At 43.6% G+C, this 27359-nt stretch overlaps 2 protein-coding genes and 1 long non-coding RNA gene across 3 annotated transcripts in view; 2 read left to right on the forward strand and 1 right to left on the reverse strand.

Annotated features, from left to right (window-relative positions):
* Positions 1–182: 182 nt before the first annotated feature.
* On the reverse strand, positions 183–3627 carry LOC132446418 (uncharacterized). Its single transcript, XR_009522832.1, has 3 exons — positions 3205–3627; positions 2918–3034; positions 183–2777 (listed from the first exon to the last, which is right to left on the reverse strand). It is a non-coding gene; the product is annotated as an uncharacterized LOC132446418 (long non-coding RNA).
* On the forward strand, positions 2699–12537 carry slc35g1 (solute carrier family 35 member G1). The gene is made up of 5 exons (XM_060036692.1): positions 2699–3270; positions 4892–5102; positions 6155–6289; positions 7496–7692; positions 8689–12537. The coding sequence occupies exons 1-5, from the start codon at positions 2802–2804 to the stop codon at positions 9096–9098; spliced, it is 1422 nt and encodes a 473-aa protein (XP_059892675.1). The 5' UTR covers positions 2699–2801; the 3' UTR covers positions 9099–12537.
* Positions 12538–13714: 1177 nt separating this feature from the next.
* The window catches only part of LOC132446413 (integrin beta-3-like), a 27163-nt gene continuing 13518 nt past the window's right edge, over positions 13715–27359 (forward strand). Inside the window, exons 1-10 of the mRNA XM_060036691.1 lie at positions 13715–14301; positions 14763–14848; positions 15479–15683; positions 15892–16144; positions 18789–18951; positions 19516–19677; positions 19924–20019; positions 21172–21261; positions 24082–24216; positions 27162–27359. The exon at positions 27162–27359 is cut by the window's right edge and continues 247 nt beyond it. Of these exons, the coding sequence (XP_059892674.1) occupies positions 14229–14301; positions 14763–14848; positions 15479–15683; positions 15892–16144; positions 18789–18951; positions 19516–19677; positions 19924–20019; positions 21172–21261; positions 24082–24216; positions 27162–27359 (1461 nt within the window). The 5' untranslated portion in view covers positions 13715–14228. The remainder of the gene's footprint in view (positions 14302–14762; positions 14849–15478; positions 15684–15891; positions 16145–18788; positions 18952–19515; positions 19678–19923; positions 20020–21171; positions 21262–24081; positions 24217–27161) is intronic.

Raw genomic sequence — 27359 nt, forward strand, 5'->3', positions numbered from 1 at the left:
ACAATGTAATAAGATGATGTAGAAGAGGTTAATACGTGATCTTTGTTTTACTGAATTGAAGTGGATTTTCCAACAAAATACTTCTGTGTCTCTTTTAATCTCATAATCTACATTTTTTAACATTCAGACCTCTAAATTAAGTGATTAAAACCAAATAGAATAATACTTATTTTCAAGGCATCTGTATCGAGACACCAGTTACTGCACAATGCCGTTGTACAGTCTTTGTATTTTTGGGGTCATGGGTCAAAATTATTTGGGATTTCATTTTTTGTGATCAAAATGCTGATTGAATCGTTGTTTAGTTATTGTCTTTCTTCTCATCTACCTACAACACAAAACTTCTGTGTCGCTGTTGATGCAGATACTGCAGTTTGCATTTGTAGGGCAGTATAGCTATTATAGGCAGACGTTGTATTCGTAGGGCTAACAACTGGTGTATCTCATTAAGTCAATTATTACTCTGTATAGGCTTGCCGAAACAGTATATAGTGCTCACAATAACATCATGAGATACACCTGTGTTCGCCCTACTATTAAACCTCTGTGATGAGGCCTATTTAGTCAACATATTTGACCATAAATATTTCTGATTTTGTGTGATAATGATTATTTAGTTATTATTTGGACCGGGACAGGATCAAATATCCTGTGTGACATATTTTCACACATATGTCCAACCTAGTCTCCAAATGTTAAATCACAGTTTAAGGAGAAATACACAACATTCGGCATTCGATTTTGAAACAAATCTCAAATAATCTTGCAGTAAATTTGCATTAAGTAGTGGCATTTATATGTATTTATTAATGTGTTTGCTCGTTGTCTAAGACCAGACAAGGAGCTTGAATTTAGAACAAACAATCATTAAAACAATCTCAGAAAAAAATATTTACAGGAAGTTTTTCTAAATAACAACCAAGAAAACTAAAAGTAAATAAAATAACTTGTATTTTATTAGTAAATTTGGATTTTCATCCTGACTGGAGGCTGTACTGTAGATGGCACCTTTGATCAAGTACCATAATCAATTATTTAAATCCTACACAAATATATACTCAACATGGAGCTTATTCTGTCAATAGGTTCTGGGCAAACATCTTGACCTGTTTCTGAACAGACTTCCAACCTAAAGAAATATTGGCTAACTGTCATGGAAATGATTTAGCAGTGGCGGACAAGTATTCCTATCCTAATGTAGTGGACATATAAATACCCTATCCTAAAAACCTTTGACACAATTAATGCTTGCGTATCAAAAGTAAAAAATACTAATATTGTAACCCCCATGTTTTGGTATGAAGTCACATTCTATTTTTTTATGCAAAGTAAGCCCTGTCGGTCAAGGATCCTATTTTGGTTCACCTATAATAGTATGTATAAGGGTTTTTATTTTAACTGAATACAGGCCAATCCCGTTTTTATTTTAACTGAATATAGGCCAATCCCTTGTACAAATATTTTCTTTGACATGTTGTGGATTAAAAAAGTATTTCCCTAAATCCTTATGAAATTGAATTCCTTAAGCACCTTATGAATATCTCTGGATTGTACTTGGTGTAGGACTTTCCACCAGTGCACTTCAGCACAACTAGAAGAATTCATGCTACAGAAACCCTAAATAACACTGAAAGCTCCAGAGGGAGGCCCGTGTGCTAGAAGCCGCCCTCTGTAGCCCTCTATCTCTCTCTTTCACCCCCCTTTCTCCCCCGCAGACAAAGCAATTGTTGTCTTTACACTCGTAAGCCTATCTGTAAAATAACCGCTGTTTGTTGTATCTTTTCACACGTCAAACTCATTCAACCTTGAGGAAACACACACACGCACACATCAACACACTCCTTTTGTTAATAACATGGTCACCCAAGTCCATCTGCCAAATTAATTGTTTACGTTTTTATAATGCTTGTAAAGTAATTTATATGATACTGCTTTTGTATGACGATAGATGGGACTATATTTCAAGTGGTTTGACTTTCATACGTGTCATTTAGGTAGAGAACAACTTGAATAACATGCAACAAACTAGTATGCTAGCTCACTCATAGGCCTCTTTGTGTTAACAAGATTTAGCAAAAATGTACTAGAAAATATAATAGCTTTTGGTAGCTCTTTGTTAATAGTCCTACTTGATGTGTCGTATCATGTTTATAAAAATTCTGAAATAAACAAATGTAAATCTGTTTGGATATCTTGTTGCAGAACATTTCCGTGTACAATGTATGGCTGGATTTATACTTATTTGTCATGCGCTTTTGGTACAACAACATAGGCCTGGTTGTTAATAATAATGTAGGCTGCCTATCATACAGTAGACATTATTATTGTTGTCAATAATAGCAACTTCTACTTTTGATATTGACTACATTCATTCATATACATTTATGTTACTGAAATTGTAATGATATAAATATTTTCTATGTTATATTGTTATAAAAATGTGTTTTAGTATTTTTCTTTTCAATTCCACTTCTGTCCTGTAGCCATGCTTTCTGCAGGTTCACCCGAATGTCCCATCTGGGAATCATAATTTAATCTAATAGTTTATGATGAAAAGAGATAACAAGCAGGACAAACAAGGATATCCTAATACCCTATTTGTGAGTGTTATCCTATCCTATGTAGTGGGGTGTCACGCCACTGGGCTGTGTGGGAACCATTGGCTGGGAACCTGAGAACTCATAGGGTAAACACGAGGGAGGGTACTGGGGAGGGAGGGGGAGGAGGGAAAGTTTTGGTTGTCCCGCAGGAGTCGGGTTGTGTTTTCGTTCTGCCCCCTGTAGGTACAAAGCAAACAACGCATGCTACTCATTAGCACAAGCCACCAAGGTTACACATTAACCAGAGACGAGTACTTCCCACGGAAGCCTGAGTCAGTCTCCCCAAGGCATGCTGCCGTCCAGCCGCTACTCCTCACCATGGACGACCGCACTGAGCGAGGCGATCAGATGATAGGAGAGGACCGGGCGCTACGCGTCGTCCCCCGCCGGGCCGAGGCGGACGTCACGGTGGTCTTCCAGAAGGCTGGCCACGACTGCGAAGACGAAGATGAGGATGTTGAATGTGCAGCTGAGAGGATTAGTTTGCAAACGAACAGCCATATTCGACCTCATGATGACGATGGAGAGGCAAGCTTTGATTATGCTGATGATGAGGAGGAGGCGAAGACGAGAGGAAGGAAGAAGAAGAGAAGACTGTGCCCACCTGTGATGTGTTTTACGAACCGGCACGGCGAGGACCAGAAGCATCCAGGAGCCAGCTTTGGGAACGGTATGCTGGCTTGTCTTTTAATAAAGAATATTAATAATAATAAAACAACCGCGAAATAATCGGGATATACTTTTGAATTAGTTTGTATCCACTGTGTAACTTTGCGGTGGAAGGAGATCGGAGATCGACGCGCGGTCAGAGAACCAACATTACGTCAGGCGCTGCCGTACGTTGCGCAACTGACGTAGGTTATTAAAATCGATTTATAATAATAACCCTCAGAATGAAAGCTGTAGATCAGGGCAGGGATCCAGGGTGGTTGTAGTAAACTATGAACGACGGCTGACGACGTTATTATAGGGCCATAACTGGTCAAGGATGGGCTAGTGTGAGGCTGCTTCTACGTTTACAACATCCCTCAGGAGAAAGGATGACTGTGCAGTTTTCCCATTAGACTGCTGGGACAGGGCCTTAGCCCCGGGCAAAACTTCAAATTAGACTTGGGAATATTCACTTCAATTCAATTTTAGCCCAAAAAAATATATATCATGTGTTCATCAACAATAGTAATATTCATCATCGATTATATTACTATATCTTATTAGGCTCATATCTTAGTTTATGATTAGTATTTCGACTTCTCTAATTGTATTGTTGAAAAAGATATCTCTACATTGCAGAAGAAGTAAGTTGCTATTAACATGTTACATCATATAAGGTTATAATATGCTAAAAGTATAATAATTTAGAATCATTTTACACTATCAACAAAAGGCAAGAAGTATTTTCTGTCTAGCAGTACAGCAAGGTCTGTTTACTTTTAGTGCTGTAACCTTTGAAAAGAAGGTCACATCCCTGCTGATGAAAGAACATTTGGTGAGGTTTTGATGTGATCTTTTGACAACAAGGGTAGACTATAGTACAGTACTACTCTAAGATACGCATCTGTAGTTTCTCCTATCTTATAGACAGTCAAAGTATTTGGGAGATGACAAAATCAGTTTAAGTCAATAAGTTGAAAGTGTTGATTTGCTTTATTTACTGTAACTAAAAATAGATTTTGAGGCATGTATTTAGTTAGGCTGTGGCAGGTTTACGTTTGAATGTAATACAGTGGATTAGACTGAGGTAGATTTAATGAGCATACACCACCCTAGTGTCTAGCCTACCCTTCTCTCCCGGAGTCATGTTGATACACTCACATTGAGTTAAACACACAGTCACTGCCTCGGTTTCCATGATAATAAGAGCTCTATGGAGAGGTATAACCTGAGATGTGTACATAAACAATGAATGATTTTCAAGACACACAACACACACACACACACACACACACACACACACACACACACACACATACACACACACACACACACACACACACACACACACACACACACACACACACACACACACACACACACCAGGGGGCCCTGGCCAAATGATTAAATCCTGGTATTTTCTGTATACTCTGTCTCACTCTTTTATACCTTCACACGCCCAGGTGGTCATTGTGATAAATCTGCACCCTCGCTCTCTCCCCCTCCCTCCCTCCATCCCTCCCTCACTCCATCCCTCCCTCGCTCTTCTTTTGTCCCATGACCACATTCGTCTGAAGTTACCGTGCCTTTCAAATTCTTCCTCTTGCCCCCCTCCCTCTGTGCTCTCGTCATTCTTCCAGGGGTGGTGGCGGCGGTGGTGGAGGAGGAGGCGGAGGGGAAGAAGAAGAGATGCCCGGGCCTGGGCTTGTTCTACGGCCTCCTGTCCACCATGTTCTTCTCCATCATCGCGCTGCTGGTGAAGACCATCAAGGACGTCCACTCCATCGAGATCAGCGCCTTCCGATGCTTCTTCCAGATGCTCTTCGTCTTGCCCCTCCTCATTTACCACAAGTGAGCACTGTTCACGGTCACTTACCATGCAGCATGGCACCCCACCAGGGTATTGTACCTGGAATGGGCTGAAAAGGTGTGGTTCAAGCGTGTGAATTAGAATTCACAATAAGTTCAACACCAAGTTCAAGCTCACCCTGGTGGTACTTCTTAACCAGGAATGAGTAAAGCAGAGTAGCGAAGCCAGCAGCTGCCATTCTGATTTGAATGAGGGGGAAAGCGCAAGATAGCGCCTTGGAATGTGCAAGGATGACCTGCTGAAGTTGATTCTCAAAGTGAAGGGATTCCATTATCAAATGTGTGGTATAACACATGGTCATTCTGTACAATCTGTCTAATCATTCTGTACATTCTGTACAAAGTTTTTGCAAAAAGGCAAGGGTAATCCTAAAAGGGACTCGCGTAGCAGGAATAATAAAGAAAAGTGTGCATGTATAAGTACCGGTACTTCAAAATATGAAATAGGTAATTAATTTATCAGTACTCTGTTTGAAGATATTGACTGATGCACACTTGATATTTCTACCTATATTGTAAAGCATCCATCTATTCATCCTCATATCATCCATCAATCCAACATACCCTCCCTCCATACAATCATCTCTCCAACCATGCAGTCCTATCCTCAGCATTGGGCAAGGTTGATGTAGTCGTCTGTCTTTCCATCCATCTCTCTGCGTTTATCCATCGTCCCACACACTTGCCTTTTCTGATTGTATTTACTATTTTGTGTTTTTATAATTGTTATCATCGTATCTTTTGTTAAGCACATTGAGTTGCACTTGTGTAAGAAATGGGCATATATAAATAAACGTACCTTACCTTAACCGTACACACCTTCCATCCATTCATTCTCAGATCAGACTATCATCCATCTATCCTTTATTCCCTAATCCATTCAATCATCTCTTCGTCCACCCATCCTTCCATTCATCCATTCATCAATCTGTCCATCATTCCGTCCATCCAAAGGTCCTTCCATCGATGTATTAAGCCATCTGTCCGTCCATCCGTCCCCCTTTGTATCCATCCATCTCCCATCTGTCCGCCAGAACCGGGTTCTTGGGTCCCCGGGACAAGCGCATCTTCCTGGTCCTCCGGGGCTTCCTGGGCTCCAACGCCATGATCCTGCTCTTCTACGCCGTGCAGCAGATGCCCCTCGCCGACGCCACCGTCATCATGTTCAGGTGAGAGCATCTAACCCTGACCCTGAACCGCCTTACCCTGAACCTGAACCACCTGATCCTGACCCTGACCCTGACCCTGAACCTGAACCACCTGATCCTGACCCTGACCCTGACCCTGAACCTGAACCACCTGATCCTGACCCTGACCCTGACCCTGAACCTGAACCACCTGATCCTGACCCTGACCCTGACCCTGACCCTGAACCTGAACCACCTGACCCTGACCCTGACCCTGAACCACCTGACCCTGACCCTGACCCTGAACCACCTGACCCTGACCCTGACCCTGACCCTGACCCTGACCCTGACCCTGACCCTGAACCACCTGACCCTGACCCTGACCCTAACCCTGAACCACCTCGAGGGTGCTGTCTCCCTTCCTACATCCCTCCACCATAGAGTTGTCAACGATGTGTGTGCACAAATGTCTGGCCGGTTCTCAATCAACCATAACAGATATCCTCAAAGAGCGTTTCCCTCACAATCAGCTGATGGATTAGCCTGACAGCACAAGACCAAGTCGCAAGTGTGTACAAGGCTGGAACCTCTGGACGCAATGGGAGAGACCTAAACTAATCAGAGGAACACACGGTGCGACACATCAGCAGCAGCCGTCTGGTTTCATGAGAATGTCTCAATGGCACTCCCGTAGGGCGCTTAACCAACTCTAAACCTTTACTTCACTCAACCCTCTCTAACCTATTACCTACATGTAACCATCCCTAACCTAAAGCGTAACCTTTTAGAACCGTAAACATCCACATAACCGCAAAACACAACCACAACCTTTTTAATACTGAGTGATTGGTCCACATGTTGATCTGTCCTCGTCACATGCCTGGCTGGGTCTGTTCAGTCCCTCCCTTGTTTTTTTCCGTTGGTACTCCTTCCTGGAGAATTGTCCTGGTGTAATCTCCTGGTTTGAGAAAGAATCCATTGTCTGTGTCCTACCACGCAGACCGGTAACAAGGAAGACCTTTAGTCAGGAATGAGGAAGACAAGCTGGTTTTCATCGCCCCCTCATGAACATGCGCAACATTGCCACCTTTTAACTTTACTCTCTTCTTCTCTCTTCTCTCTTCTCTCCCTCGCCCGACTCCAACCTCCACCTTCACGCCTACTCGCACCACGACCCTTACCCCTTACCCCTTCCCCCCTTCGCCCCCCCCCCCTCCCCACCACCCACCACCCACCACCCGTCCTCAGTAACCCAGTGTTCACGGCCCTGCTGGCGTGGATCTTCCTGAAGGAGAAGTGCACCCTGTGGGACTGCTTCTTCACCGTCTTCACCCTGACCGGGGTCATCCTCATCGCCCGGCCGCCCTTCCTCTTCGGGGAGCGCCCCCCAGGCATCGAGGGGAACTACGCCAACCACATCAAGGGCACCGTCGCGGCCTTCGCTGGTGAGGTGGGGGTTGGAAAACCCCCTGGCGCTGTGGATCAGTGTATTGATAATCATGAGGAATTTTACACAATATCAATGGATATCACAATGTGCGTACGGCAGTTCTCGACAGTCTAACCCCGGGTCATTACATTGAAGTGTCTGGAGATTGGCCGGTATAGTTGAAGCAAGTTTAACTTTATAGTTTCACACTTCATATTGGGATCATTCTTAAAGGGACTGTGAATCCAAAGTCATTTTATGTGGGTTTTAAACTTGGCAATATGGCTTTTACGATGTCCAATACAGTAATATACCATATTGTCACCGACACTAAAATAAGACATCATTTGGTCATTTGGACAAGACGGGTGCAAAACGTTTTTGCCAGTGTACACCAGTGTACAGTGTTCTACTCTGCACCAAACTCAAGCTGTGACCTTTTCGAGACGTCAAAGGGCCTCAGATGTCTAGACGAAGTGACGCCAGCAGGGAGGCGTGTGTGGATGTGTGGGGCTCCGTCTGGGCAGAGATAGATGTAATACGATTCATCATAATACGATGTGTGTGTGTGGCTCATTTCATGAACAACATCACTCATTATTATCATGCGTCTTATTATTATCATAACTCCCGCATCCTTCCTAGAAGTACAATTTTTTTTTTTTAATCTCAATGTTCAAATGCCGCACGTAAATGGCATATCTCCTCGACATAATCTAAACCTGATAAATTTAGTTGATACGTTTTCCAGATGATATCATAGCATTCAAAGAAAATAAAGGACAATATTGCATTATTGCCCAGGCCCAACCACCAGGTCCCGAAAGTGAACGGTAAGGCGTTACGGACCGATTCGAGCTTTGAAACCCCGATTTACAACGTTGCCCCGAGTTGCGGATTATCCCAACCAAAAAAAAGTAACCTGAAAGCGAAAACCACCACCGCCGACGGACATAGACGCTGTTTGTCGGGCGTTGTTTGTATACCCAGTTGACCAGTGGTCCGTCCTCAGGGGCCATGGGGGCGGCGTGCACCATGGTGGTGCTGCGCAAGATGGGCAAGAGCGTCCACTACTACCTCTCGGTGTGGTACTACGCCGTCATCGGCCTGGCCGAGTGCCTCATCGTGCTCGCCGTGCTGGGCCAGTGGGCGCTGCCGCCGTGCGGCCGCGACCGCTGGATCCTCATGCTGATCGCCGTGCTGGGCATCGCCGGCCAGGCCTTCCTCACCAAGGCCCTGCAGATCGAGAAGGCGGGCCCCGTGGCCCTCATGCGCACGCTGGACGTGCTGCTGGCCTTCGTCTTCCAGTTCGTCTTCTTCGGCCGGGCGCCCTCCTGGTGGAGCCTGGGCGGAGCGCTGTGCGTGGTGCTCAGCACGGTGGGCGTGGTGCTCAGGAAGTGGTACAGGAACACTCACAAGTGACGCGGCGGCGGCGGCCCGCGGCTAAAGGGACGAGGGGAGGAGCGCGGCCACGTCGACCGGTACCCGGGCGGGGAGCGGATCTCGGAAGGAGCGCGCCCTACGTGACGTTGGAGTGAGGCCGGAGCAATAGCACAGAAGACCCTTTTAAAACAAAGTATTCAGGTAGTGTCTTTACATTTATGAACGATATCGATAGTTTACTTTTACGCTGTTCTTATTTTGAAAGTGCCTTGATCGCTGAACTGTACTATCCCTGGTCCAAATCGTTGAGAATCTCTTTTTGTCTTCAATTTAAAAAGAATCTAGTGAAAGACTGCAAATATAAAGTATTTATATTTATTATCTTCTTACCTGGTAGATGATTAACCGATGGTTTAAGGTGTATTCTTTTTTGCAATTGTATTCATAAAATGTTATCTCGGTTTGGGGAACCGTAGTACGTTTTTGTTGCTTAAAACCGTGATGACCAAAATGGGTGCTATCACCTAAGTAAAGAGAGGTTAAGAGCAGGTCAATGTTGAAAGCGTTAGTTTAATGTGCCAGTTAGTTGCTCGCTAACTTACTGTTCTAACATTGTGAAATACAACTGAATGCCATTTTTCATGGAAACCAGCCCCTCCCATTGAACTCTTAAAGTACGTCCAACTGTAATAAAAAGTCACCTCGTGCCAGATAACGATTAGAGCATATGTCCTCTGTCAGGGAGCCAAGATAAGTGAAACCAAAGTTTTAGTAGTATTAATAGTTAGCTAACCTAATAATTAAAGGGCCACCAGCTCTGAGTGTGATTAGGCATTACAAGCTATTTTAAAATCGGCCGTTCCCTGGGCCCTAGTGACATCATTAGTGGGCGTGTCCACCTGATGTGTGCTGGATAGGTCAGTGCACCTGCCTACCCAGTGGGCTGGGCTATCTATCCATCAACGGCTTGTAATGGCTAATCACATGATATCACCCCTTTAACCATTTTTTCTATATATAAAGCAGTTGCATGCATAAGCCTTGAAACCTTATTTATTTTGTTGATTTATGTTTTAGAACTTCCGAGTTGAAAATGTACTTGAATACTACACGAAACTAACGCTACATTCGCACTCTTTGTGTGCTTTGCTCTGTTAAAACCATATAATTCTGTCCTTTTTTATGTAGCGCTACAAATTTAAACCCAAATTCTCTAATCAAACATACAGCAGCTTTAAATAAGTGTCTATCTTAAATGAAAGAAAATTTGATTTGATTTGATCTGAACGATTTTTTGTGTTTTCATTTTCAAAAGGTATATCCTTCCAGTATTTACAGTAAACTTCATAGTTGTGCTAACAAGCACTAATAATATTCGTAGAATCTAAGACAGAATTTGGAAACTCAAATTATTCATTAGAATTCATCTAAATTGATAAGCATTTAGAAGGTTTTATGTCAAAATGAATGCAGCACCATAATCAGTTTAGTTATGGTTTAGTTACTTGAAAATAACACTAAAGTGGTGCAGTGGTCGAAGTACAACAGTAGAAGGAAAACATTTTTGCAACATCGGTGTATACTTATATATATATGTATATATATATATATATATATATATATACACACATACATTCACACTGGAACAACAAGCTCAGCTTCATCAAGGATTTGATCTATAGTACAATGTGATAATTTTTATGTGGAGTCGTGACATCACCGATAAACACATTGAACAGACAACCCTTATATTTTCTTTAATATTACCTAAAAGCAATGACATTTTGCTCATAGTATTTATTTGACCTTATTCACAAAACATTTGAGTCCTATTTGTATGTAGCTTTAATATAAGGGCTGTATAATAGTTCAACATTTATCGTATCGAAATGTATTTTCTGTGATCTTCAAAAAAAAGATTTATATTTCTGTGATCCAGTGTTTTAATGCTTTAATATTTCAGCATATTTTTTTATTGATAAAGAAAGTTTACTACTAAGCTAAAGATCTAATTTTAAAGAGTAACCAAACACAAAAATAACAACCAGCGCGACAGTACCATCTCTGGTCACACAGGGTATTGCCGTTGTTGTTTTTGATTGGCTCAAATCTATGCCATCCTTATATTATTTGTGCTATTGAGGGAAAAATCCTGATTTTCCAAGATGAATAATTCATTGCATACCATATAATCGTCAGAGACTCCTTGATTATTTATGGGTGAATTTAGATTGTAATGTTAATGGAGCTTAAACTTTTTGAGAAATGTAATATTTAATTTATAAGGTAATGGTAAATAAATAACGTGCTATCAAATGCTTATCCCCACTTCACATCTCTATAGAGTTGACAATGGTTACCCAAGTGGTTCCTAATAGTCTGAAGGTCTGTAGCTCCAACTTGAACTTCTGTCAAATGTAATTATGTGTTGATTTGGCTCTTGGAGTGAGTTTTTGTTGAAATGATAACTCACTGTGATAGTTTTTCTATTTTTCTTTTGAATGTCATTCAGGAATCAAACTTGAACTCACAAAAGTTTGTAGATCTGCTTTTCACACACATTCCAAGTCATCAGGAATCCGCCATTGAATTCCTGGTCAAAAAGTACAACTTCCTTGGATTGTGCTTTTGGAACTTTGGAATAAAATTCCAAAATCGAACTGAAAACCCCTTTAATGCTCAATTTAAAGCACCTTCTTCAAAGAGTTATGTTTTTAAAACTTGAAGTTCAATTGTGGCTTAAAATACGTCTACCTGTGCACTATGCAAGTAACTTACAATGTGTTTCTGAATATTTTGGTTGTATTCGTTTTTTCACTTAGTTGGCTAAGTGAAAAACTAAATATAATCATTATACAGCTCTTAATTCAGCTCTTTTTAGCTGTATTGTTGATAAATAGCTTTTATTGACTGACACTATTTTTGACGGATGTATATTTATTCTACAGTAGCTGCTCAAAAGTACCTTATTCATGGTAGCATTGTTGTGACTTTATATCCAACTCATCCGTTCCTTTCACATAATTCACTGTTAGAATTGTAGTTAAAGTTTCTCACCATTTTTGAAGATCTTGTATGACATTGCTTTTACTAGAAAAATGACAAATAATTACAAAGTAAATTGCCCCATCTTGTATTGATATACATTTGGTTTTAAGGTAATTACTTCCTAAGCTTGTTAAACTACCAACAAGCCTTACAAATTAATATTGAATCTGTTTTTTAATATTTTTATATCCATCCTTTATGAATTTTTATTTTAGTGTGTCTATATTGTCTTAGATTTTAAATATATTCTGAGATGTATATATTTCTACATGGTGATAAGGATTTTATTTAGACATTTCTGTGATTCATGAATAAAATACACGTAATTTTGTACCTGTATGGTTCTGTGGCCTTAACTGTGTATCTCAATTTGACATTGTTACATTTCTACATGACACTAATAAATGGAGATAGCGTTGCCTGACTTCAATCCGGGTCTCCAGAACTGATAACCGACACCTTTCCTGTACTACATCAAGATGGCGGCTAGGTTCTGCTCTGAGGTTATAGTTGACAAGTAACAATTAAACTGATTTTGTTAAGTTTCCTTCATGACCTAGGAAGAAAAGGTTCCCATGGGGACCACCCCCATCTTCTGATTTGACTCTACTCTCAACTCAGATATTCACTTACCAACACATTCCATAATGTCCTTGGAGGAAGATGGGGCTGGCCCTTTTCTTTGCCCACAATAACTATCACTGTTGAGGGGGTAAACTCTCAGCTTAGGAGGCTTCATAAAAATAGGGGCCCCTGGCCATGACGGGATCATTCCACGCGTTCTTAAAGTATGTGCTGATCCACTGTGCGGGGTGCTACATCATATGTATTCCTTGTCTCTGTCAAAAACAACTAATGCTCAGGCACTTGAAGACCTATTGCGTTGATCTCACATGTGATGAAAGGTGCTGGGGCGTTTTAGGGTCAGTGCCTTTCAGGACCCACTTCAACTTGCTTAGAGGGGGGGTAGGTACAGATGATGCACTCCTTTACTTGTTGCATAGGGTGCACATTTATCTCGAGCCGACTGCTGCATCTGTGAGAATATTGTTTTTAGATTTTTCGAGTGCTTTTAACACTCTACAGCGTACAGCAGCATGTTCAGTGTCTATGTGGTGCCTACTTATTCATTTGTATCCATAGTGTATGTTGTACTGTGCCCTGTCTTGATGTATCTACTGTCCTGTTGATGTATATTGCTGTGTGTAGTGGCTTGGTAACAAAATAATTTCCCCCTTGTGGTTTGTTAGAGTGCAATAAATCAATAAATCGATCATCTGACAATCTGTCTATAGGGTATACATGGTAACTCAAATCCTATATATATATATTTTTTTTTTAAATAAACAAAATGCTTTAAAAATCTGGACCATCTACTACATCATAATTCTATCCAAGTTTGGTGATCTGCCCCTCATTAAAAGAGCATGGCTATTAACTCTGATTGTGCTTGCATTGTGCCCCTAAATTGTATTTTCTTTTCCACTAGAGGGCGGTAGAAGGACGTTTCTGGACCGAATCTGTCCTCCAGCGCTCACCAATTACCAGACACATCCATGATGCGATGGGAGTCTGGTCACTAGAGTCACGGCCTGTCTACACAGTCAGGCGTCCATACGAAGATTTGTTCAGGCTCAGGCTTTATTGTGCAGACGTTACATATAAACCTACACAGCCCGCCCTGAATCATAACATCAGGGATACTTATTGCATTAGTTAAATTAACTTTTTAACTTTTTTCTTTAATTGTTTAACTACACTTTTAATTAACACCGATTATAGACAATTCGATGTTAGAGGAAAGGCGATGGCACAAAAGTTGTGGTGCGCGTTATTTGAGACGTTCCCTCAGGCCAGGGAATTCACTTATTCAGCGCATAGGCAACACTTACCCTCTTACTCACTCCATGCTCTTGCATGATCCACCCTAGTGGTAAAGAACAGAAAAGGAAGAAAAAAAGACAGGAGGTCTGCTCTGAACCACAGGGAAGAGAAAAAACCTTTACGGAGCTGCGTGGATTGCATGGTTGCATGTTGAGCAAGCGTCTAGAGAAAGGGGATATTCAGCTGTAGGACCTCGAGAGGAGCGACCCTGCAGAGCTCAGGAGGTCCCGCCACAGGATGGGCGCTCTCATAACACGATGGACAACGTGGGCAAGCCTTTTGATTTGGATTGGAATAACAGGCGTCTGTGGTAAGGTTTAAAAAAAAAAAAAATCCATTTTGTTTTACTTTTATAGGCATTATAGTGTTTCATGATGAGTGATCAAGTGGCATTGGATATTACGACGGGATGTAATCTTTTCACATCACGTTGACCGTTGACCACATGTTTTATAATGATAATTAATGCTAATCTCACTGGTCAGCTGTTTTGACGTGTTGATGCTGATGTTGCTGCTATTTTTATTTAAAAAAAACGATTAAAACAACGATAGGACTATTTCTAGCAGTGTAAAAAATACCTAAAGAAACATTTGCTATTTAGGTCCAACTTTTAATAGAAGTATGTTCTGCTGAACAAACATGTAGTCTTTTCAATCTATAATGCCTATTTCTATGGTGAATATAGCAGGCCTATATATCTTTTCCAATTGTTGCTTCAAATTAAAGAGTCATCCATAACTACAACGATCAGCCTTGGTTTGGTTGCAGGCTCCAACGTGTGCACGTCCAGAGGGGCAAGCACGTGTAAGCAGTGCCTGGCCGTGCATCCCAGCTGTGCCTGGTGCTTCCAAGAGGTGCGTGTACAGCAAGTCTGCCGCAATCACTTCAAAGAAAGGTTTTGAAAATCAGTTAGGTACTGGCACAGAGTGGCACACTATCGGTCTGGGGGAGAGATTTGTACACAGTTTGGAATTTCCTTTCAAGTGATGATTGACCAACCGTTCACATTCACATCTCATCTCTAATCCACATCCCTGTGAACTTGTTGCTGACCTTTGCTGTCCATACACATTAATTAATTATTGATGTTATTTAATTCAACATTCCCATTTGGCAAGATTTAGGAACAAAGTAGAAGGCATAAAATGATTCAGTAGGCCAACCTTTCGAGGGGCTACGGTAAATAGTCAGCTCTCTTCTCACTCCCTTATCAGTATGAGGGTTGCATGTCGCTCACCTGTGATTGACAGGCAGGATAAATCACAGTTCAGGAAGAGGTGCCCTGTCAGAAATGAGCCGGGAACGGTCCAAAAACAAACTTGTCTCACTAATATTTGACAGAGGGCTTTAACATTTCTAAGAAACGACACTAAAAAATACAGCATCTTAAAATAAGACTCAAGAAAACGGGTGCCAACTCTAAACCCAGTCGGTCACTATAGAACGCTCGATCAACCCGTTGCTCATGCTCTTTCCACCCACAGGACTTTGGCCAGGGCACCGCTGGCTCTTCGCGGTGCGACCTGAAGGCTAAGCTCATCGCTGCGGGCTGTGCTCCCGCCGGCCTGGAGTCCCCCTCCAGCACACTGCAGGTGGTGGAGAACCGGCCCCTGACGCGCAAGGCAGCGGGGGCCACCAAGGACGTCACGCAGATCCAGCCTCAGAGGCTCCACATCACCCTCCGACCAGGTGGGCTCTCCCTGTGTGAGGGCGTGGGCGAGCCGCCGCTCTGAGGACCTGCTATTGAGATCTACGCACGACATGCCGCTTATAGAGTCACTAACACTCATGGCAGTTGCCCATGTTTCACCGGAGATGGTGCTCTAACTATAGACTTATTATTGTATATTTGAGATAATATAGAGTACTCAGACCTCCCTGGTTCTCCCTCTCCCAGACGACGCCAAGCGTTTCCGGGTGAAGGTGCGCCAGGTGGAGGACTACCCGGTGGATCTCTACTACCTCATGGACCTCTCGTTCTCCATGAACGACGACCTGTTCCACCTGCGCTCCCTGGGCAAGCAGCTGGCCGTGGCCATGAACCGCACCACCAGCAACCTGCGCATGGGCTTCGGGGCCTTCGTGGACAAGCCGCTCTCGCCTTACATGTACATCGCCCCCGAGGCGGCCGTCGAGAACCCCTGTGTCATGTGAGTGTCGATGAGAACCAGAGGGGCCTCCAGGGCCAACGCCACTCCCAACACCAAAGCATGTTCTTCTTCTTCCATAAGCCTTCTTCTTCCATAGAGCGTTCTTCTTCCATAGGCGTTCTTCTACCATAGCGTTCTTCTGCCAAAGTGTTTGTCTCCCATAGTGTTCTTCTTAAATAGAGTGTTCTTCTTCCATAGATCCTTATTCTTCCATAGCGTTCTTCTGCCAAAGTGTTTGTCTCCCATAGTGTTCTTCTTCCATAGAGCGTTCTTCTTCCAAAGTGCTCGTCTTCTATAGTGTTTGTCTTCCATCGAGCGTTCACCGAGAGCATTCGACTCCCAATGAACATTCATATTCCAGAGAGCATTAGTCTTCCATAGAGTGTTCATCTTCAATAGCCTTTGTCTCCCCATGATGTTCATCTTCAATAGTGTTTGTCTTCCATAGTGTTCGTCTCCCATATGGTTCATCTACCATCAGAGTTTGTATAGCGGTGTGGTGGTAGTCCCATGACCTGTTTTGGGATTGAGGTTTTCAATGCCAATGTAACGGATTGACTTCACTCCCAATGCCTTAAGAATGCTGTAACTGGGGACCTGAACATGGTTAAGTCAATAGTCATTCCTCATTCGGCTCGGCAGATAAACCTCCGACTCCAATCCTGGAGTCACAGATTTGAATAGTAAATGGGCAGAACCATTTACTATAGTTATTTAGCCGTCAAAAATACATTTACTATTCACGCATTAAGCAGTCAGAATACAATGTAGTAGTTAGTCATTTAGCAGACGCTTTTATCCAAAACAACTTACTGTATTTCATTGAAATGAAGGCGCTGAAGGAGGCGAGGGCATCTCGCTCATGTTGAACAACTCCTAGACATCATTCAACTATTAGATTTCCTCTCACACGGTCCATTCCTGGAGCACCAGCGACATGACCGCCAGCCTGGGATGAGGTCATGTCTTCACACCTCACCTTTAAGATCCACAGCCCTCGTTAAATGTGTACAAATGCTGGCGCTAGTGCTTGGTCAGCCCCTCTGACTCAGGGGCTGGTAGGTGGGTGAGAAGTGAAAGAATGTTCCCCCAGAGCCACCCTGCACTCAACCCCGCCCCTGAAGCTTGGGTTCGGGTTGTTCTGGAGCCTTCTAACGCCATCCACACCCCCGCCACACCCCTCGCTTGGTCTGTTCATCAGATCTCGGCAGGGTTGCTAGTTCAATTCAATTTGAATTCTACAGTCCTTAGGCCCAATCCCATTTCTACCCCTTACCCCTTCCCCTTACCCCTCCCCCTTGTTTTGAAGGGGTAAGGGGAAGGGATAAGGGGAAGGGGTAAGGGGTAGAAATGGGATTGGGCCTAAGGCCCAATCCCATTTCTTTGTGTTGAAAGAAATGGGTTTCAAAGAAATAATCTTTCAACACGGAAACATTATAAGAATATATATATTTTCTCCCATTAGATGTCATTAAGATACAGATGTGTAAACTGTCAGGCAATGAAATGTTGTTTCTAAGTTGTTTGAGAACATAGGGGGAATCTTCAGTGTTCGCGGCTGATGTTGGTTGTGAAGCTGTGGTTACCGGCTCTCAAGTCTCACACATTCGGCGTGAGACACACACAATTCAACCCATGCACACGCTCACACGCCACACTTCGTATTTCTCACGCAGAGAAATGACCAGTATAGCGCCCACCAATTTGTGCCGCCATTTAACAGTGGAACAGGTAGGAATCAATTGGGTTCCCCATACGTAGGGTAACCAGACGTCCTCTTTTGCCCGGACATGCCGTCTTTTTGAGACACTTCAAAATCGTCCTGGATTTTATTGCAAATTGCAATGTTCACATTGAATTTGCGTTGTGTTATTCTGGGTTGTTCACAAAAGTTAGGCAACACCCTCCCCTACTCAGTTCTGTTCGCTTTGCATTGGTGGAAGTGAGTAGGGGAGAGATTAAGTAGAGCCCAGATTGGACGGTTTGACTTTAGAGTTACCGTCATGTTTTGTATTTATTTTTATTACAATTATTGTTTTATAGGGACAAACATTAACACATTTCTCCTACAGGGGAATGATAAAGTTCTATCTATTGAACAGAAAGAAACACTTGGTCGTACTTTGCACACTTTACCACAGCATTGGCCTATATATAAATTTTTGTTTTTGCACGTTTGCAACGTTTACAATATCAGGGAAAAGTATGTGCCTGCCCTGTACTGGTGTTGCCTAGGCCAATAGCCTTTTGAGGCAGTGCTGTTTCTGAATATAAGTGTTAAGGGCCAATAATGCTTCCTCTCATACATTAGTCACCATGTCTCTGGACACATTGTATGCAGTCACATGTTAATAAACATAAAATCTCACTCTGAACTCAAAACTTAGTTTTACCATCCAGAAGTCTCTCTATATTAGTTTCCATCCCTGTCTCGTAATCCAACATATATCAGGAGGACATAAATAAAGGACTACATCATCGTTCTAAAATAGAATAATAGCAACAACAAAGTCATTTGTGGATTTTAACTCATCAATCAATAGACTAATCATTAGACGATGTGCTTAGCCGATTGATCCAAAAAAACATGTTGCAAGACAGTCGCACTGGACCAATCAGTGAGCGGCGTGTGTTTGATTGACAGTATCAACACCACCTGCCTGCCCCAGTTTGGCTACAAGCACGTGCTGTCGCTGACGGGGGAGGTGGAGCGCTTCACCGAGGAGGTCAGGAAGCAGATGGTGTCCAGGAACCGGGACTCACCTGAGGGGGGCTTCGACGCCATCATCCAGGTCGCCGCCTGCAAGGTGAGGGGGCCGTGTGCACGTACACACACATGAGTACACAAACGCACGCACGCACACACAAGGGATGTTAATGGATGTTAGCCGCCATTAACATCCAAGTAGAGACTGGAATTGTATCTTCTTATACACGTGACATGAATGCTCATTGCTCATTGATTTCCCAAATCAGTTCAGTTCAGCCTCATTATCAGGACAGATATATATGTGGTGCTATAGCACTTGGAACGTTGCGATATAACTAAAATAATGTTTTTTTCTCCCATTCGCACCTCTTTGCACGTCTACGACGAGTGTTGCTACATTTCTAACAGAGGTGTGTGTGTGTGTGTGTGTGTGTGTGTGTGTGTGTGTGTGTGTGTGTGTGTGTGTGTGTGTGTGTGTGTGTGTGTGTGTGTGTGTGTGTGTGTGGGTGCGTGCGTGCGTGCGTGCGTGGCTGCGTGCGTGCGTGCGTGCGTGCGTGCGTGCGTGCGTGCGTGCGTGCGTGCGTGCGTGCGTGTGTGTGTGTGTGCGGTGTGCGTGTCTGTGTGTGTGTGTGTGTGTGTGTGTGTGTGTGTTATGAACCAGGACCGGATCGGCTGGCGGACCGGAGCGTCTCACCTGCTGATCTTTGCGTCCGACGCCAAGGCCCACATGGCTCTGGACGGCCGCGTGGCGGGGATCGTCCGCCCCAACGACGGGCAGTGTCACCTCAACGCCCGGAACATGTACAGCATGTCCACCATCATGGTCAGTGTGTGTGTACCGCATCTTCATTTGTGTTTCTCAATGTGCTTTGTATTTGTATCAAAGTGTGTGTGTGTGTGTGTGTGTGTGTGTGTGTGTGTGTGTGTGTGTGTGTGTGTGTGTGTGTGTGTGTGTGTGTGTGTGTGTGTGTGTGTGTGTGTGTGTGTGTGTGTGCGCGCAAGTGGGTGTGAGTGTGTGTGTACTGTGTGCACGTGGGTGTGTTTTCATGTGGGTGTGTTTGTGTCTCAGGACTACCCCTCTCTGGCGCTGATCAATGAGAAGATGTCGGAGAACAACATCAACCTGGTATTTGCTGTCACCCAGTCGGTCGTCTCTCTCTACCAGGTGAGTCACACTCAGCCTTCACGTTCAGCACAAACTGGTCTCGCATCCAGTTCATTCTTCATCTTTAATCTAGTCTTCTGCCGGGTTTATAAAGACAGCACATGTGCATGAGACATGGCAGATGTTAAAGATCACAAAGCAGGACACTAATACATTTTGTAAATTAATGAATGAAAGATGAATCCACCATGATGTTAGATTCAATTAAATGATTGTAATTATGCAGTAAAATTACAATGAACTGCAGTTTGCATCTTAATGTCCAAAGTTGCGTGAATGGCAGGCAAATCGCTGCCTCACATAAATCAATGGTAAAATTTAGAAACAATTCCCAATATATATAGTAGTATAAAAATATGTGAACAAAACCTTCAATCAGTAAAGTGTCAAAGGATCAACGAGAGGTTTTCCAAGTCAAGCTTGGTTTAAGCTACAGGGCTTTAACTGCTTAGCTACAAATGTTCTATGGCTAAGTTGATTTGTTGCGAGGCGTCTTCATTCATCTCCTGTCTGGGGCTGTTTCTCTGTATGCTACAAAACATAGGTTCTGTAAAAGGAGAATGTGTGATCACATTACCGGAAGCAACTGTCTGAATGGGTCTGGGATTTAAAAAATAAAATGGAACCTGGAAAGTGTTTGAGAAAAGTCAAATAATCCAGTTGGAAAGAACAGTGGAAACCTTGCGGTTTTTGCAACATTGAATTATTCACCAGAACACAGATGAGTACCCTGTTATTACCCAGAAGCCTCAGCCAGCAGCCAGCCCCACTGAACCTGGCATGTCCCCCGCATTCAACAGCTAGGCTCGGAAGTTTTGCAAATAATGACGGTTAAATGACAGCTGTGTTGTTCTATGATGTTGATTATCAGCAATATTGTTATTCTTATTTATTTATGAGTTACTGATCAGGTAATGTAATCTCTCAAACACAATGTAAAGAAAGAGTCCTTCATTAACCTCCTTACCTCAACCAGAGTTTAGAAAGCCTAAACTTAAACAAGAAAGTTAAGAAATACTCCCTTGGTTGCTCTTTCACAGGATATTAATAACAGTTATATAACTGGTCTGATCTAATACATAATTATATTGATACATAATAATGCATAATTCTGCGGTGGCCTGTCTATATGAAGTGTGTTTGTGTCATCAGAACTACAGTGAGCTGATTCCTGGCGCTACGGTGGGCATGCTGTCCAAGGACTCACGCAATGTGATCCAGCTCATACTGAACGCGTACGCAGTGAGTAGCACACACACAGGCATGTGTCACCCACTCACTCTCACAGACCCACATAAATATACTGATGCACGTGCATATACATCATATGCACATGCTATGCACACACACACACACTTTGATACAAATATATTCATACACATGTAGACAAGGGCGTAACCATGGTTTAGACATTGGGGGGGTCCAATTTTTTATTATTATTTGTTAAGTGCATTGCCTACAATTCAGCCTGCCTCTCTGCCTCCCTGTCTGTCTGTGCTGCCTGCATTGTGACCACATGTCATTATGTTATCAGAAGAACAGTGGCTGACCTTCGTGATCATTTTGGTCTATATATTCTGCTTGTATTAGAAGTAGGCTACTTTTATGTATTGCTGACATGTACGCACAGGTTATAAACAATGTTGTAAGGCTGTCTAGTCTCACATTCAAAATTCTCACCTTATCACCTGCATGTCCAGAGCATGTCCCTGTCTGGCCACTGCTTTCAGCATGCCTGTCTCTCTCCCTGTCTCTCTGTGATGCCTGCATTGTGACCACACGTCATTTTATCAGAAAAAACAGCGACTCATATTTTAATTAGGCTACTCGTTTTATTTGCTCACACATTTAGCTCGGTATCAAGCTACTAATTGTCTGGAGAAAAAAAAAACGTGTACGCTCGGCTGCTGGTCCAGTTTTATCCGCTTTTTAAGTAACCTTAAATTGTCCGTTACCTCTAACACGTTAAATAACGTTACTTACATTCAAATGACTCACCTGATCACCTGCATGTTCAGAGCATGTCCCTGTCTGGCCAGTGGCCACTGCTTTCAGCATTCCTGTCTCTCTCCTTCTCTCTCTGTGCTGCCTGCATCGTAACCATGTCATTTTATCAAAAGAACAGCGACTGACCTTCATGAGCTATATTTAATATTCTGCTTTTACGAGGCTACTCGTTTTATTTGCTTACTCAAAGCTCGGTATCAAGTTACTTACTGTCTGAAAAAAACTGCGTATGCTTGGCTGTTGGTCCAGTTTCTTCTGCTTTTTAGCTAACCTCAAATCCTCCATTACTCAACCTTACTTTCTTGGCTCTCACTGAAGAAAGAGTGTGGGGTAACCATGACAACGCAGAAAGTCGCGAGGTGGTTTCAAACTAAATCGCACAAGTGTACAATTAGGAGGGGAGATTCACACACTTAACAAACGGAAATAAATTGAAAATAAATAAGACATAACAAGAGACCGATCCATTGACAGGGTTCATAAAAAGAGAACATATATTTTACATTTTATCCTGCTGTATATTGGGGGGGACAGGTTAGTATTTTCTCAACATTGGGGGGGGCACGACCCCCCCAAAGAATGCGTGGTTACGCCCTTGCATGTAGATACAAACATGCAAATTCAATTAAATTCGATTTCGCTCTTTATCACAGTTACAGTCTGAAAGGGCTTTACAGGTCATGCATTGATGACTCCCCCGATGACCCCACCCCCCAAGTTGACCTACATTACAAGCAAACATAACAAGCAAAGCATTACAAGCAAACCTAAAAAAATAAAAAAATGTTTGGTGAGCGGGCTGGTAGCCACCAGGAGTCGAGTCACGATCACAGCAACACCCTAAAACAGAGACAGCATGATGGTTAGATGGGGCAGGGTGGACAACGAACATGGAGCACACCTCTAATCTAGTACCTCTCTGCAGCAGGGCTAGGCTAGTGCTGGCTAAGGCTAACCGGTAGAGTTAGTTGTAATGAGGGCTAAGGGACACTCCTAGGAGCCAAATGAGAGAGTAAAGGGGAAGGTTTTAAGTTTAGATTGGACATTTTCAGCAGAGTCAGCTGCCCTGATTACAGGCGGCAGTTCCACGGATAGGGCATTCGATAAAAGAACGCCTTCTTCTGATTTTGTCCTCTTTTTGGGATCTTTTGTAAGTGAAAGAAGGACAAAATGAGTCCTTCAGGTACGATAGTGTTCATCCATGCAGGATAGGGCAGTAGTAGCGCCTGACCTTGCAAAGCCAGTTGAGGGAGGAGAGGACAGGGGATTCTAGTAGTTCTAGGAGTCTTAAGAGCGGCGTTGTGCACATTCTGGAGGCTCCTGGTGAGATTCTATAAACAGGACAACACTGCATTACAGTAATCTAGCCTAGAAGATAGAAATGCATGGAGAAGCGTCTCGCCGCTGTGCGTCTAACATTAGTCTGAATTCAGCAATGATCTAAGATCCTGATCAAAACAAAGCATACGTTCAAGCAAGAGCCCAAGATTTTCCACACAGGAACTTTTGGAGATTGCAGAGCCCCCACAAAGTGCGGCGTCCAGATCGAGAGCTTCTCTTCGGTCTCCACACGCACGACATCAAAGCGCTGGAATTGCTTTTGTCATTCACACCACATATGAATCTCATTGGAAGACACCATCTCAAAAACACAAACATATATTTTCTTTCCCTAGTGCTGTTGAGAGGCAACCTGAGGCATTATCCACGGTTCCAGGAGAAACTTGTTAATGTCAGTTTGTAGTCAGTACCTTCTCCAGCATGGCTACAAATGGAGTTGTTACATGGTTGTGGACTAAATTGGTGTGTGTTTGTGTGTTTGTTTGTGTGTGTGTGTGTGTGTGTGTGTGTGTGTGTGTGTGTGTGTGTGTGTGTGTGTGTGTGTGTGTGTGTGTGTGTGTGTGTGTGTGTGTGTGTGTGTGTGTGTGTGTGTGTGTGTGCGTGTGTGTACATTTGCATGTCTGTGAGTGTGTGTGTACGCTTGCGTGTGTGTGTGTGTACGTTTGCGTGTGTGTGTGTGTGTGTGTGTGTGTGTGCGCACATTTGCATGTGTAGAAAATCCGCTCCAAGGTGGAGCTGGAGGTGCTGGGGGTTCCCGAGGAGCTGTCCCTGTCCTTCAACGCCACCTGTCTGAACGGACAGCTCAACCCGGGACTCAAGTCCTGCTCCGGACTCAAGATCGGAGACACGGTTGGTTGATGTTCAACTATATGACCCCTGATTGGTGGAGCTTATGGAGGGGGCGGAGGAGCTTTTATGGTGAAATCGTTGCACTTCAACACTTATGAATAGAAATTACAACGGAACTTCTATGAAATCTGAAGCAATTTTTTATTAAGATGCCAACTTCTGTGTTCATGGGTTGTTATGTTTGTGTCCTCATCAGTCACCTCCTCAACAGCCAACCCACCTCCTGTCCTATCTTTCTATGACCTGCCTTTGCTCTGACGTAGTGTCAATACTCTCTAAAGTCATTCACAATTTTCTCTTTATCTTCCTTTTCCTTTGTCTCCATAAAGAGGTTCGTCCTAATTCGCTGTGCATGTCATGTTACTATCTAAGGATGCAAAGTGCATGTAACTATTTAGAATCATTATGACCCTAAGGGCTGTCTAGGGGCAGAAGGGATGTATGCGTTACCCAGTACGTCAGGCCAGGCAGAGACTAATTGTACAAATTTGTTGGATTAATCATGTGGGTGGCCTCTGTGGTCGAGATTTGCTTCTCCCTCAATTGGGCATTTGGGTCGTGGGGTTAGCATCGGGAAAGAATCTACATCTCCTGGCTTCTGTTGTGATATTTAAAGGGACACACACAGTATACAATACAAGACCTAAAGCATTGCATGTAAGAACCCAACACTTAGAACAAAAAATCCCACTTTTACTTCAAAGCAGCCCCAGACAGCGTGTCTGCCAACTCATTTTCAGTTCCTTTCTTGTGTTCTTTGACAAGAATATAATTTTGAGCAATCCTCGACCGGCGCATGAGATGCTGATTATGATTATACATTCTAGACAAAAAGACTAGAGGTTTCTGGTCAGTGTAAACCAGAACAGATTGCACGCTGGCCCCAATGTACACCTCAAAACACTGCAGCCTAACAAACAGTTTTTAACTTACCTCTCCTGCAGAAGAGTGACCTGAAGTAAAACTACAACTTTTGGGGAAAGCGGATGGGTAGAGAAGGAGCTAGGTGACAGGTTTTTTTTTTAAAACGTTATCAATGCGCCCTTTCTTACGGCAATAATAGCATTCACACCAGTCTCACTTGAGTTTCGTCTTTTTGAGGGACAGATGGAAGGTATACAGCCTGCGACCTTACTGGCCTAGATGTTGGATATGCTCATCTTGTTTTTTTTGGAGCAATTAGAAACCGAGTTAAAACAAGTTAAAACCAACTCATCTGCTAAAATTGACCATATTTTTCAGGGAACTCACATTCTGCTCATTACGATACATAACAATCTTCTATGGTGAAGAAGATTTGAACATATTAGCAACATGAGTTGTCAGTGAGACTCTAGTTGAACTAGTTGCCTTTATAGAAGAGCACCATTTATCAAAGAGAACCACCTTTTCTAGCGGAGTGCGGAAGTTAATATGCACAAAGTACAGTTTCTCTAAAAAACTAAAAGTGGGGGACAGAGATGGGGACTAGTATGGAGGAGCGGGAGGACAGGGAAGAGGTGCCATTAACTAACAGGGGGGGGGGGGAGCCCAGGCCTGTTGGTCGCTTAGTGGCTCCATCCATCAATTGCTTTTAGAGCAAAAGAGGCATATATGTCTGGGAGGGAGGGGGGTGAGAACAAGATGAAGGTGAAACATATTTATCAACTAAAAATAGAGCTCAGAGAAAGGGATCCGGCAGAGAGTGGGGAGAACAGCTTGAGGCAAAACCATTTATTACCGTCTAGTCAAAGCTGGGTGTAAAGCAAGAAAGCTAGGAAAATCAAAAAACATATATCTCTAAACAAGTCAAGTATAAACCGCAACAGTTTGCAACTATGGCCTTAAGATACTGGGTTTATGAGATCCTCGATAATACCAAGGATCCTGGACGAGACCAAATGTGTCTTTATATCCCTCCTGCCTCTAGACAGCCATAAAGGTCACTGCAAGAATATCGAGCTTTACAGTTCAGTCGGTTCCAGTGTTGGCTCTGACCTCTCATGTTATCTGGAACAAAACACCCTTCTGAATGGAATTTAAACTAAATGTGCATCTAGGATTCCATTGTTGACATTTTTTCCCCGCTTTGGCCTCCTCGCTCGCTCTCAAACGACGTTGCGTCATCATTACCCATAACTTCTCGGTCTGCTTTCTATTTGTCTTTCATTTCTCTCTCTCTCGCTCTCCCTCCAGACGAAACAACTCCGGCCAACATAACATGACTGCTCCCCGTAAGGTGTCCATATATGGACGTCTTCCCCAGATGTTCCTGTTGTAGCAGCCCCACTCTTAGATGTGTAACCTGATTATTTGAGATGCGATGCCAAGTCAACAGTTACCTTGACCAAACACACATGGGGCTTTCATTCCCCAGCCTAGCCTCCTTCAATTGTTCAAATGTTACCTAGAATGACTTAAAATCCAAAAGGATAAGAGTAGGAACAGATGTGGTCCCATGAACTCGATCATGAGGGTTGATGTTTAAATGTTTTCTTGTGTATGTGCCATCTTCTGTATCTCCTCTAACTTCTACCCTCTGCATCACCTCCTAGCCCTCACCTCCTCAACCCTTTCCTCTCATCCCTGTTCTCATCTTCACCACCCTCTCATCTCCTCCACCCTCTCCTCTCCTCCACCCTCTCATCTCCTCCACCCTCTCCTCTCCTCCACCCTCTCATCTCCTCCACCCTCTCATCTCCTCCACCCTCTCCTCTCCCCCACCCTCTCATCTCCTCCACCCTCTCATCTCCTCCACCCTCTCCTCTCCTCCACCCTCTCATCTCCTCCACCCTTTCAACCGTCTCACCTCATCACCTTAACCCTCTCCTCCATCTTTTCTCCTCCATCCCCTCCCCACAGCCATCTCTTGCACCAGCTTCAAATATCGTCTGCCCTCCCCCTCACCTCCCCCCTGTACATAACCTCCAGCCTCTCTCTGTGCCCCCCCCCCCCCCCCCCTCCAGGTGTCCTTCAGCGTGGAGGCGCGTGCGCGCGGCTGCCCCAAGCAGAAGAAGAAGACCTTCGTCATCAAGCCCGTGGGCTTCAAGGACTCTCTCTCCATCAGCGTCACCTTCGAGTGCGACTGCCGCTGCCAGGCCAAGGCCCAGCCGGACAGCCCCAAGTGTCACCACGGCAACGGCACCTACGAGTGCGGCATGTGC

The sequence above is a fragment of the Gadus macrocephalus genome, chromosome 18, assembly GCF_031168955.1.
Source record: "Gadus macrocephalus chromosome 18, ASM3116895v1".
NCBI classification, from domain to species: domain Eukaryota; kingdom Metazoa; phylum Chordata; class Actinopteri; order Gadiformes; family Gadidae; genus Gadus; species Gadus macrocephalus.

Excerpts from the sequence above, each read along its gene's own strand:
- slc35g1 (XM_060036692.1), top strand. The coding sequence starts at position 2,802 with ATGCTACTCATTAGCACAAGCCACCAAGGTTACACATTAACCAGAGAC. Across the intron at positions 3,271-4,891 it reads AGGAGCCAGCTTTGGGAACG|GGGTGGTGGCGGCGGTGGTG; the intron begins GTATGCTGGCTT and ends TCATTCTTCCAG. Across the intron at positions 5,103-6,154 it reads CCCCTCCTCATTTACCACAA|AACCGGGTTCTTGGGTCCCC; the intron begins GTGAGCACTGTT and ends TCTGTCCGCCAG.